The sequence below is a fragment of the Martes martes genome (assembly GCF_963455335.1).
Source record: "Martes martes genome assembly, chromosome: 3".
In the NCBI taxonomy this organism is placed as follows: Eukaryota; Metazoa; Chordata; class Mammalia; order Carnivora; family Mustelidae; genus Martes; species Martes martes.
In genome coordinates this window covers 122,954,718-122,968,204 of record NC_137890.1, presented here as the reverse complement: position 1 = coordinate 122,968,204, position 13,487 = coordinate 122,954,718, and the positions used below count along the sequence as shown (strand labels likewise).

At 39.0% G+C, this 13,487-nt stretch overlaps 1 protein-coding gene across 1 annotated transcript in view; it reads right to left on the bottom strand.

Moving 5' to 3' along the window:
- Nucleotides 1-13,487, bottom strand: part of TTN (titin) — a 272,495-nt gene that overhangs the window by 68,375 nt on the left and 190,633 nt on the right. Inside the window, exons 252-271 of the mRNA XM_080798480.1 lie at nt 12,853-13,149; nt 12,465-12,749; nt 12,072-12,365; nt 10,442-10,741; nt 10,027-10,335; nt 9,748-9,938; nt 8,425-8,854; nt 6,896-7,204; nt 6,619-6,767; nt 6,504-6,536; nt 6,282-6,411; nt 5,893-6,192; nt 5,470-5,787; nt 4,220-4,516; nt 3,807-4,106; nt 3,400-3,714; nt 3,156-3,304; nt 2,646-2,796; nt 2,274-2,555; nt 492-794 (exon numbers count right to left, since the gene is read on the bottom strand). Coding sequence (XP_080654606.1) covers nt 492-794; nt 2,274-2,555; nt 2,646-2,796; nt 3,156-3,304; nt 3,400-3,714; nt 3,807-4,106; nt 4,220-4,516; nt 5,470-5,787; nt 5,893-6,192; nt 6,282-6,411; nt 6,504-6,536; nt 6,619-6,767; nt 6,896-7,204; nt 8,425-8,854; nt 9,748-9,938; nt 10,027-10,335; nt 10,442-10,741; nt 12,072-12,365; nt 12,465-12,749; nt 12,853-13,149 — 5,142 coding nt within the window. The remainder of the gene's footprint in view (nt 1-491; nt 795-2,273; nt 2,556-2,645; nt 2,797-3,155; nt 3,305-3,399; nt 3,715-3,806; nt 4,107-4,219; nt 4,517-5,469; nt 5,788-5,892; nt 6,193-6,281; nt 6,412-6,503; nt 6,537-6,618; nt 6,768-6,895; nt 7,205-8,424; nt 8,855-9,747; nt 9,939-10,026; nt 10,336-10,441; nt 10,742-12,071; nt 12,366-12,464; nt 12,750-12,852; nt 13,150-13,487) is intronic.

Sequence of the window (13,487 nt, the reverse complement as noted above, 5' to 3'; positions counted from 1 at the left end):
AAGAAAAGGTCATGTTAAAAATGTAGTAAATCATAGTAAATAGTAAATGATACTCTTGGAGGACTGCACTTAAACGTTAAATTATTTGCTTTGATAAGTAACAGAAACCTCTTACCATAGCACTTATTAGAGTTAAAAAAGACACCACCCAGTCTAATTTTCTCTGATAGATGAGGAAATAGAGGTTTGTTGAGGCCAAATCATTTAAGAAAGTTCTCCAGAGTTGGGATATTATTTCATATTCATGACATTAAGTGGAAAATTAAAAAAAATAGTGTAGTATCCATGGAGGAATTGGAAGACTCCTATATTCCCATAATGTCTCTCACGATCACCTTCAAACACTACCAACATGAGGCATTGAGCATTTGTCTACTGAATGCTTTCAAGGGAATGAAATGTTTAGTGTCGGTACACATATTCTCACCATCCTCTTTTCCTAAATGAATGAAGAAGTGATTAAGGATGAAATTGTTTTAAATTGCACTTACTTATTGGATCTCGGATGACAAGAGCGGTTGGTGTCTCAGTAAACGGGCCTATGCCAACACTGTTTTCGGCTGCAATTCGGAAAAAGTAGGATTTTCCTTCAATGAGACCCTGGACAGTAGCATTCTGTCGGGTAACTGTGTATGTCACTGGGGTCCATGCTCTGCGGTCAGATTCACGCTTCTCAATGACATAATTGGTGATTGGAGAGCCTCCATCATCTTCTGGAGAAAACCATGTCAGTTTGCAGGAGTCATTGGTTAGGTTGTGAGCCTGGAAGGGTGTTCCAACAGGACCTGGCACATCTAGGAAAAAGAGGAGACAATTTCTAGTTGTTTGTTTTCAGTGAACAACTGGGCTCAACATTTGTTACCCTCTGTGTTTAAAAAGACAAAACTGTTATGAATAAGATTTCATGGCTATTGATTTTTTTTCTTCCCCATGGTATCTATATTCATATTTTTAAATGAAGTATGTTTATAATTACTGTTTGCCACTGTTTTAGTAGAAGCTGAAGGAACAGTAATGTGTGTGTATATATATATAACATATGGGTATTTATATATGCATGTTTATACTTTTTTTAAAAAATTTTTAAGTCAGATAGGGAGCTGCTAGAAGGAGAATACACAGGAGACAGGAGAAGGGGTGAGGGGTGGCATGGCTACTTTCTGTTGTCTAGTTTACTCTCCAGAAGAGAAAGGGAGAGAGAGCTTTTTCTAGGTGACTAGTAAATCAGTAAGGAGCACGGGAATGCCCAAATCTCAGATGGCCCTTTGAGAGGGCTGGAATTCAACCTTGAAACTGTACTGGTTCTCAAGTTAAAATAATGGGTGTTGAAGAGCTTGAAACTAACCTAAAAGCTTGTAGGACTGTTGGATCAATGAGATCTTTTCCCTCATGCCTTTTTCCTTAATGAAAACATAATATGTTTACATATCATTAATTATGCTCAGTAGAGAACCAGTTATTTTCACATAAAAACTCATTGTTTGGAGTATGGTTGTGCCTAGAGACATGATGAAAGTGAAATCTGAGTGGGAGGGGTTTACTCTCTGAGCAAATCACTAGCATAAAGCAGCCAGCAAGAGGCATGAAAAACTGTAGAGTTCACCTCTATTCAGTGACTAGAAATGTAATATTGATAATCAAATATCATGCTTTTTTTTTATTATGTTCAGTTAGCCAGCATATAGTACATAGTTAGTTTTTGATGTAGTGTTCAACGGTTCATTTTAGTTGTGTATAACACCTAATGCTTATCACACGTGTCCTCCTTAATACCCATCACCCGCTTTTCATTTAGAATACTGAAACCCTTCACAGAGATTTTTGCTTTATCATGATAATTAGCAAAGGATACACTCTCATGATGTGAAATTGATGAACCTTAGTAAATTATTAGATATTCATGTACACGTGCAGGAAAATTGCTTTTATGGAAACTATAAAACATAGTGCTTATGGTGGCATATCATATAAAAAGGCAATATACAAAATTTTATTTAAAAAACTTTGTTTTTATATAACATAAAAACATAACTTTTTAATGTTATATAAAAAGACAACATATAAAACTATTTATAGAAGTACAATATAAAAGAGGTATAAGACCAAAAAAAAGGAGGAAAGATTTTTAAATGCTAGCAGTGGTCAGTGGGATTGTGGGTGATTTTTCTGATTTTCCAAAACATTTGTAACAGTTTTACTGTAACATAGCTTGGCTGTAAATGAAGTAAAAATGTCATTTTAAAAAGCTGCATGGACAAATTAAAGGTATTTACCTAATACATCAACAATAATGGTCTTCTTTCTTTCTCCCCCTGCATTTTTGGCGAGAAGAGAATAGACACCTTGGTGGCTCCTCTGGCAATTCTTGATGACCATGGAGGAGCTAATGGCTGTGGTCTCGATGGTAGCTTCTTGAGGTAATGCTCTTTCATTCATGTTCCAGGTGACAGTTGGAGGAGGCTTTCCAGACACATACGCAATGATCCGGATCACCCCTCCAGCGTGAACCACAATTCTGTCTCTGACACTGGCATCTAGCTGAAGGTCAGGTGACACTGGAACACAATTTAAAATTACAAATGTGGTTTTCATTCCCCATCCAAAAGACAAATATGGAGAAAATAATAGCAGTGTGAAAAAATTACCTATTCTGTCCTTCATTTCAATGACATCTGTGACTTCTCCAGGTTCTCCAATGCCTGCAATGTTGACTGCTCTAACTCTGAATTTGTAGAAAGCTCCTTCTTTTAAGCCTGTCACAACAAGCTTTGTTCCTCTCACTTCTTTATCTTTAGCCTAGGAAAGGATTACATGCATTCAGTTCTTTGTAGCTTCTTGTTTTCATGGCTTTCTGGTCTAACCAACAGCATATTTAACTACTCTGGGAAAATTGTTGCCAGTTTAGGTTTTGGGGATCAGATACTGCAGGTAAACACTGCATGAAATGTCTTGCCAGGAATTGTGTTTTAATAACAACAATATTAACTTTTGATTAAATTTTTGACATAACAGGTGTTTGGATTATCAGTTGTAATTGTTTTCTGATTTCTTAATAAAAAGGTATTTTTATTTCTACAAATAGAAATTAAAATGATTCAGAATAACAGCTACACTTTTCGCTTATTTATATTTTCATAATGCCAAATGGTAGCTACCTGTTCCCATTCCTCTTTTCCTTCTTCTTTATATTCAACGATGTATCCAGTTACTTTGGATCCCCCATCTTTTAGTGGGGGAGACCACTCCAAATCCACAGATGATTTAGTCCAGTCTGTGACTTTGGGAATTGGAGGACCAGGAGGGGCTGGAAAAAACCAGTATACATAAGTATTCTTGACTTTTCCATGGCACTTTGGGGTGGGGTAAAAAAAAAAAAAAAGGAATGGTTTCAAGGCTTACCAATTGGATCTCTAGCAGTCACTGGGTCTGATGGCAGACTTGCAGGACCCACACCAGCAGCATTGATTGCATACACCCGGAACTGATAGTCAGAACCCTCAATAAGACCAGTCACTTTATAAGAAACACCCAGAGTCATGGCCTTGATAGGATCTCGATTAACTCTCTTCCACCTCTTTGAAGTGGTGTCTTTCATTTCTAGCCAGTATCCTGTCACAGGAGAGCCTCCATCGTATTCTGGTTCTTCCCAGTTGACAGTCATGGAGTTGCGAGTCACGCTGCTAACTGTTGGTTTATCTGGTGCTCCAGGGACAGCTGTGGAAAAGAAATCACATTGATTTCTGAGAAATTCTAAAAAACAAAACAACAGTAAGAGTGACTTTATATGTATAGCATGTCCTACTTACAGAAGAGGTTTCTTGCTGTTTCAGGTTCACTGTCAAGAGGCTCCCCAACGCCAAATTTGTTCTGGGCCATGATTCGGAATACATATTCATGGCCTTCTAGCAATTTGGGAATTGTGTACGTGCACTCTTTAGGTTCACTGGAGACACGCACCCATGTCTTCCTGTTAGCCTCCCTCTTCTCAATTACATAGTTTGTAATCTTAGACCCTCCATCATCCAAAGGTGGAAGCCAAGATAATGTCATTTGATCTGCTGAAATAGATTCAAACTTTATTGGTCCCACTGGAGGGCCAGGACGACCTAAAATGGTTTTAAAAAGGAGAAAAAAAATATTAGAAGAATGGTTTTAAAGCCAAATAATATACATAGGAACAGAAAAACATGTAGTTTTAATAAAGCTGTGCTATCTTTACCCAGGACATTCAGTCTCATCTCCTTTGATGCTGTTCCCAGATTATTCACAGCTGTGATGGTATATAAGCCAGTGTCACTCCTGCGAGACTGTGGAATAACTAAGGTGCAAGTATCATCCACTACCAGTTTGTTGACGTGCGTGTCATAGATGACAGGCTCTTTGCTGTCAGGCTTCCTCGGAGGAGCTTTAAACCAGGTCAGTGTCGGGAATGGCACACCTTTAATTTTGGCCACAATGTTAACATCTGTTCCTTCTTCAACCTCCATGAATTCTTTTAGCTCAATTGATGGTGGGCCTAGATTGTTTAAAACAACAACAACAACAACAACAACAATGTGGTCACTAGGGACAGAAAGTAGAATTTACAGTGCCTATAAAGCTATTTGTATCTACTATAGGCAGGCTTCATAGCCCAGCCCAATATGAAGAAAAGATCTGACTTCAATTTATACCAGTTTGGAGAGCAGGTATATGTAGTCATCATCCTTTATTGGACCTACATGTGACTACATAATCAGCTCTTGCCTCTCCCTTATCGGGTGTTATTATGCATGTAGAAACTGAAAGAAGGCAGAGAGAAGTGAAGATTGTGGTAGCCTAGGTTTAGAGTTCTTTCATGATATTCCCTTTAATATAGATGCATATTTTCTTAAATATGCAGAATTATGAGAGGACTTACAGTTTTTATTCTGAGAGAACGCCCTTAGAAATACAACTACTAGTGGAGGCAAAGCAACTTCCCATTTTCCATGAATCTAGGAGAACATGCAAAGAGGGTAGTGACTACAACCCTCCTAATTTTAGAAGAACTGAACAAACACAAAGCAGTAGGGATCGTAACAATAATAGAGGAAGAATTATTACCATATTTGTCTATATTTATCTATTAAAATGGATGTATCTTTTTCTTAAATAGAGAAAAAGAAACGATTGGGAGGATAAATGGGGTTCAGAAGTTGCTGAGCAAATAACTGCTTACTTTCTTCCCCTTTTGAGGATCATGCAGAAAATTATAGTATGGAAATTCCAAATGTCATCCCCTTCAAATAAGGGAAAAGTGTAATATGTAAGGAAATAGGATAATTCTGTAGAAGTTGAGGGAAAGAGTGATTAATATGCCTGTGTTCACACTCCACTCACACTAGCCTCCTGATGTACAGATATTTCTCTTTTTACTCTGGACTGATATTAAATTTCTAGGAAGGGGTTCCTAGAGAGGACATTCTCAGTAAATATGCAGGGACTTACATGTCTGGTCTTTGACAGTCACTGGGCCCACAGTGGCTGAAGGTTTGCTGACTCCTGCAGCGTTCACAGCCTTGACTCTGAATTCATATTCGCCACCCTCGATGAGGTCTTCAACAGTAAATTCTAGTTCTTCCACATCACGCTTGTTGCACTGTTTCCAAGCTTCTTTCTTTTTCCCAGTAGGGTCCCATGCAAGGCACTCAACAATATAGTGGGTGACAGGGGAGCCCCCATCATTCTTTGGGGGTTTCCATGATAGGTGTACTGTGTTCTTTGTTATGAGGCCAATCTTGAGTTTAATGGGGGGATCAGGAGGATCTTTAAAAATAGGTAAAGGAAGTATTAAGCATTGTTTATAATGATATATTTCAAATTTGAGGAACTATTTTAATCTCATATTAGGAAAAAAAAAAAAAAACTTACATATTGGATCTCTGGCCGTGGTCCTCTGAATGGTTTCCGCAGGCGCACCAATACCAAAACGGTTTTCTGCACGCACGCGGAAGAAATACTGCTGTTCAGAGATGAGATCAGGAACCACAAATGTGGTGCTTCCACAGTTTGGATTGACTTTAGTCCAGGCTTTTCCATCAATAGTCTTCTTCTCTATAACATAGCCCTTGATCCTGTCTCCTCCATCATCATCTGGCATCTTCCACGAGAGTCTGCAACTGCCCCTTGTGATGTCACTGACTTTCAGATCTTTGGGTGGTCCTGGTACATCTGTTGGATGCAAATCACCACATAAACAATGTCACTTTGTTTAAAATAATTTGTTCTTATTCTATGGTCACTTTTAAAGTCCTTCTTACCCATGACTTTGACTCTGCAATGGGCTGTCTTCTGTCCTGCCTTATTCTTGGCTGTGATGCTGTATTTGCCTGTGTGAGATCGTTTGCATTCCGGAATAATAATTACCGAGGAGTTTTCAGCAGTCTCCAGCTATACAAAGAGAACAGTAGTTACACATCGGATGAAATAAGAGTGGTACTGCAGTCAGCTGTGTTCTGAACTACTTCAGTTTTTCTTTTTACCTGTGCATCCTCGGGTATATCATGAACTCCATCCTGTTAGAGAAGAAGATCGTTGTAGTGTTAATATTCCATAGAGTGATTCAGTGGGAGACACAGAAAATTATATTTTTCTTACCTTCACTGCCTTCTTTGCCTTTCCGTCAAATTCCCATGATGATTTTGGTGTCGGGCGTCCCTTGATGACAGCAGGAATCCTAATCTGGGAGCCAGCTTGACAAACCAGACAGTCTTGTGCTCCAATGTCAATAAAAACTTCTGGTGCCTCTGTAATACCATGAATAATACAACAGGATTTAGCATACCTTTTTCGAAGAAGTAAGTGACCTATCTTCAGGATATTAACTTTTGTAATCAGATCAAATGAACACAGAAATGCAATAAAGGACGAGTACCTTGAATATCTGTGGCAGGGATCTCTCCAGTTGTATCACTTGGTTCAGACTCACCAGCATCATTGACAGCTTTTACTCTGAATCGGTACTTGCGGAGTTCTTTCAGATTTGGCACTACACATTCACAGGTGGTTAGCAGTTTGTCCGGCTCGTTTACTTTTTTCCAGTCAGTGCTGCCTTCTTCTTGCATTTCTACAATGTATCCTTTGATTGGACTGCCACCATCTTTGGCTGGAGGTTTCCATGCCAGCGAGATGCTGGACTTGGTTTTATCTTTGACCTCTGGGCAAGAAGGTGGCCCAGGTGGATCTAAGAAGAAGAAGAAGAAGAAGAAGAAGAGTGTATCAAATTCTGAAGCCAATGGAATGCTAGATTTAATCTACTAAATACTAAAGTAGGAGTTCCGAAGGAATAAATTACCTTCCAGAGCAGAGAATATAAGAAATAGTCTCTCTTCATTTCACATTAATGTGAAAACAAAATAAGCAAACAACTAACTGCGATTAAAAAGACAATACATGATCTCTAGATAGATACATGTTGTATTTATACACAATTAGTGAAAAGCTATTTTAAGATCCCTTTGAAGAAACTCTGTCATTTTCTCTACTAAAAACTTAGTTTACCTTAAAATAAAAAGAAATGATTTCATCATTAGCTGGTAAACTTTGGAACACAAACTAATTGTATGCTCTTTAGGGACGAGATCAATGCATAACAATCCTTTACATTTCTGACAGTGCTTTACCATTACAGAAAGTCTTTTGAACCCTCACTCTTCCTCTCTAGTGCCTAGCACACTACCTTGCACAAAGCACATGTTCAGTACAGACTTGCTAAATGAATGAATGACTACTTCATTTTATATATATATGCTCCATATAGAACTTAGAGTATTTTAAATCTTTTTAACAAGTAGCTGAATTTTTTTCCTACAGAGAATCTAATCAGATATATAGCAAATACAGTGAATCATTAAGACCATGGTATTTTAATCTTTGAACTGATCTGCTAAATAGATCTTTCAAAAGGATTTTTTTTAATGACCTCATGGACTGTGCTTGAGAATCTTGCATAAAGGTACAATATATATTATTGAAGATTATATTAAAGATACAATATATATGTTTGAAAAGTGAACATTTTGCTTTTTGTTCAACTCTACCTAGAGGGTCTCTTTAGGGAGGGAGATAACTTTCATAGTATGAAATGAGATAGGGGTATGGGAGCAGAGAGGAGCTTATAGAGGAATCACTGTGATTCCTCATAAATACTAGGCTTAAACCAACAATTAAAAACTATATGATTTTACGTATGTGTATACATGTGTGTATGTATACATACATAGAGCTGTGTGTATATCTGTCTATACATATACACAAATTTATGTACTTCTGATACTCTATGTAAGTATGAGGTTTTTACTTTAATAAATAATTGGGTATAGAAAAATGTAAGAAATTTAAGAGCAGAACTATTCATTTAGTGGCTTTGCTCTTTGTAAACTCCAGAAATAGAAGCATACTTACATATGGGATCTCCTGCAACAGCTGGATCTGATGGTTCACTGGGAGGACCCACTCCTGCAGCATTTATTGCCATTGCTCTGAACTGGTATTTAACACCCTCAGTCAAGCGGGGAACGTTGAATTCTATGCCTTTCAAGCCCACTTTGGTTATTGGTGCTCGGCTAACACGTGACCAATAGGCACCTCCTTCTTCTCTCTTCTCCAGCCAGTAGCCAGTAATGGGAGAGCCGCCATTGTCCAGAGGAGGAGTCCAGCTCACTAACATCGACCCTTTGGTGCGCTCCAGGACTTTTGGTTTTCCCGGAGGTCCAGGAAGGCGGAAGGGATCTTGAATGACAACTTTATCTGATTTGCAGTCATCACTGATTCCGTATTTATTCACTGCCCTAACTCGGAACTCATACTGACCATTGGGGATAAGTTTCCAGACCTAGAAATCAGATGAATAGTGATTTCTTAAAAACAATGGACTTGTTGATTTCACTTATTTTAAAATTCAGGTTCTTTTCATATGTAAGACTACAAAAAAGAAATCTATTAAAATCAAGTAAACACATAGTTTAAAAATACATAGACACAAATGTAGAGAAAGCATGTGCAGCTAATAAGTTATTACATACTACATCAAAAACTAATGATGTACTATATGTTGGCTAATTGAATTTAAATTAAAAAATACAAATATGTATATTTATTGTACCTAATAGTGGATCTCTCAAATAAGAGAGAATTGGTTTACCAAATAGTATTTTTTTTAAAGATTTTACTTATTTATTTAACAGAGAGAGAGAGATCATAAGGAGGCAGAAAGGCAGGCAGAGGGAGAGGGGAAAGCAGGCTCCCTGCTGCTGAGCAGAGAGCCCGATGCCGGGCTCGATCCCAGGACCCTGAGATCATGACCTGAGCTGAAGGCAGAGGCTTAACCCATTGAGCCACCCAGGAACCCTACCAAATAGTACTTTCTTTTTTTTTTTTTTAAGATTTTATTTATTTATTTGAGAGAGAGAGAGAGAGAGCATGAGAGGAGAGAGGTCAGCCGGAGAAGCAGACTCCCTGCCGAGCAGGGAGCCTAATGTGGGACTTGATCCCAGGACTCCAGGGTCACGACCTGAGCCAAAGGCAGTCACTTAACCAACTGAGCCACCCAGGCGCCCCCAAATAGTACTTTTAAGTGGCCTTATGTGCATGGTGCTAAAAACTGTGATAAATCTTTTTATGTGTAGTTTTGAGTTTAATCATTAAATTCCAAGATTATGCCAGAATGGTGTTAATTCAGTGTCATGTCCTTTTACTGTATATAAAAAAACATTTAGAAGAGTTTACCCCATATTTCCTCTCTACAGCAGTGTTGGTGACTTCTTCCCATTCACTCTTCTTCCTGCTTGCATCACGTTTGTCAATGATATAATGGGTGATTTCACTGCCACCGTTGTCTAGAGGGGCATCCCATGTCAAGTAGCAGGATTCAGCTTTAATGTCAGTAACAGCAAGATTTCTTGGTGGTGATGGACGATCTGGAAAGGAACCAAGAGAGGAGAATGAGAAGACAATTCTTAAACAGACACTGGACTTCATTTTGAGCTAAGAAAGCAGGTCGCTTACCATATACTTCCACATGAACATTTCGGAACACTGAGCCCAGACGATTGGAAGCTGTAATAGTGTAAGTGCCTTTGTCTTCCCGGACAGCTTTGGGAATGATAACCTCGGTCTTTGCCTCACTTCGGGATACTTCTTCCTTGGTTATCTTAAGCGCATCAGTGGGTTTTTCGATCACAGTTTCATTCTTGGACCACTCAATCTTAGGCATCGGAAGGCCTGTCACATCTGCAGGGATGTTAACAGGCTCTCCTGCCTTAACTTTGATAGTGTCTCCTCGAACAGACAGGCGCAACTTAATGGTTGGAGGCACTGCGAAGAGAAGGAAAAGAAAAGAAAAGCCATAAAGATGTTTGCTCACTCTGTGAGATAAAGGCAGCACCAGAAAGTGCACTAAAATCAGGCTCAGATTCCACACCTTCGTCATCTTGTATGACCACATTAAGAGGCAGGGATGGTTCACTTTCCCCAATGGCGTTGACAGCTTTGACACGGAATTCGTACATTTGGTGTTCATCAAGATCTTCAACCGGAAAAGATGTGGTTGGGCAGAGTCGCTTGTTAACTCTTTCAAAGTTGGGTTTGTCGTGACGCCGTTTTTCAATGATATAGCCCTGGATGGGGCTACCACCATCGCTGCGGGGCTCCTTCCAGTCAAGGGTAATAGTGGACTTTGTCCTTTCTGTGTATGTGAGCCTCTCCGGAGACGTTGGAGGACCTTTAACCAGAGGCAAGTTGAAATGACAAGCATCAAATAAATAGTCATGGAAGAGACAGTATGTCCCTTCAAATTAATTACGTGAAAAATAGGTTTCTGTCTGGCATAACCTTAACATCCATCTTTAAAATCCTTCTGAAAACACATCAGTTACCAGAATGATAGGCATTCATAATAGGCAGACTTTCTCTTAGTGAGGTTTACAGTCAAAATTCTTGATTAAAAATAAAAGACATGTATGCCTTTGTTATTTTTACCATTTTAGATCTTTGATAGCTCTGTCACTGGGAAAGCTTCTAATCCTAACGAAGTAGAAGAGAAGGTCTGTGAAGTTTTGCTTTGGATGACCAGCTGAGATCAAAGTGTTTCCTTTATTAATAGACAGTGGATATGTCTACCAAACTTTGAACCAAGTTGCCTCTAAGTGTGGGTTTAAAATGGAATGGAAAGAGAATTTATGTAAAGGTGCTGTAGTTTTGCACCCAAAGTACACAACAAAGAATAAGTGTGAATGCGAAAACTAGACCCGATCCCTTCCTGTTGACTGTTACTACAACCAGAAGCTGAGCTCTGTGGTGGAAGCTCAGCTCTGTTCTGATACCTCTGGTAAAACTTGACATACAGCGGACGTATCTGAGATGAGCTGTCACAGTAAGGTTGTAATTTTCTTTTTTTTTGGTTGGTAGGGAGGTGGTGGTGGAGGAGGAATAAAGCCTCTGTTTCTTGGGGAATGGGTCATCCTCATAAATTTTGCTTTCTTGGCTGGGATGTCAGGATGCATTTCCAAGTGTGTGCGATTTTAGGGTTTCACATTTGTTCATATTGCTTAAGGAGATTTCCTTTGGTTAGATTTCTATTCTCTGGTGGCTTTTTCTGATTCTGGGTCTCCATATCCTTCCAGTGTGGAGACTACCTGAGGACTAAAGGAAGACTAAGGCATTAATTGTAAGGCTGTTGTCTATCCTGTACTCTTTTTAAAAATAGTGAATTCCCTTTAACTACGGAAGTATTAAATGAATTACTCCAGGGCATTCTATTGCAGAGATGTAGTATTTCTAACTAATTTAAGGTTATTGCTAAGCTTCAGTAGATTCAGGTTTTTCAGTACACAAAACTGTGCATGGATTGTGCAAAAATTACAGCGAGCCAAAAATGACATTGAAATTATAGCAAAGACGGTATTCTTAAAGTTGCTAGTAGTTACTTGATTTACCTTTCTTATCACTCTCTAGCTATAGATCATGGGACTGTTGGGGAGTTCAAAGACATAAGGCTCAATAAATAAATGACATAACTAGAAGCAAACACAAAGAATGAAAACCTCCTTTACCTAGTGGATCAACTGCAAGAATGGGTCCTATTTCAACAGGAGGACCACAGCCAAACTTGTTCTTGGCAATCACACGGAACATATATTCTTGCCCCTCAATGAGACCTGTGATGTCACATTTAGATCTCTCGGTCTCAATTGGTTGTCTCCAGGTATGCATTTTAGCATCTTTTCTTTCAATAATGAATCCTGTGATTTCACTTCCTCCATCATCTGCTGGATCAGACCAGTTAAGTAAACACATCTTTCTATTTGTTACAACAGGTTTTAAGTCAAGAACTGGTCCAGGAACGTCTGTAAAATAAAATTAACAAACAAACAAACATGAAAAATCAATGCGATAAATTGTATTACTTAGGAAAACCCTCTGAAAATCCATGTAACATTCCTTACCAAAAACTTCTACCCTGGCTGCTGCAAATTTGGAACCACAGCTATTGGTAGCTGTAATCACATATCTGCCATGGTCTTTTCTCAATGCATTCTTGATAATTAGCTCAGATTTGGTTCCAACATTCTCTATTACAACACGGTCTTTATCGAGCTCCCCTTCTTCTATGGTCCATACTCTGGTAGGCACCGGACGCCCAGTCACCACAGCTGGAATTCTAAGTGTCTTTCCAGCCATTATTTGTATTCCAGCTTTGACAGAAACATCTAGTTCCACAGTTGGAGGCTCTGTTTTAAAGAGAACAGTAATCCGTTAGCCCAAGAAAGATGGGGGAAAAAATCTCCTACTAGGAAAATATCCATAATCTTATCTAGGTAACTCTTAGGTTACCTTGTGGTTCAGCCACAGTAACAGGTCCTGTCTCTCCTGGCGGTCCTTCCCCTGCAGCGTTGACAGCACTCACTCGAAGTTTATAATCGGCACCCTCTCGGATTTCTTTGACAGTGTACTGACGGGTCTTGATCATCTTCTCTGTGCAGCGTGACCATTCATTTGTGCCAACCAGCTGCTTATCAACAAAGTAGCCAATAATTTCCCCACCACCATTGAAAGCTGGGGGTTCCCATTCTAGATCAATAGTTGTAGAGCTTGTGTCAGTGACTCTTGGGACAGGTGGCCCAGGTGGAGCTGGAATGAATGCAGTTACACAAATCAGAACTCACTGAAGCTTTTAAAATGCACAATAACTTACTCTATCCACTTTTTTCCAGAACGCATTGCAGGTAATATGGGTAAGTACTGTCTTGTGAAACTTTTAAGTTATATTTATAGATGTTTAAAATTTTACTTTGCGACCTTAGCATGTGTCTGTAGTCATTGTTAGTATTTTGCTTGTGGGCTTTTTTTGGTAAGTTTCTTTAATTTTTTTTAATTTTAATTTTATTTATTTGACAGAGAGCGAGCACAAGCAGGTGGAGTAGCAGGCAGAGGGAGAGGGAGAAGCAGACTCCTTGCTGAGTAAGGAG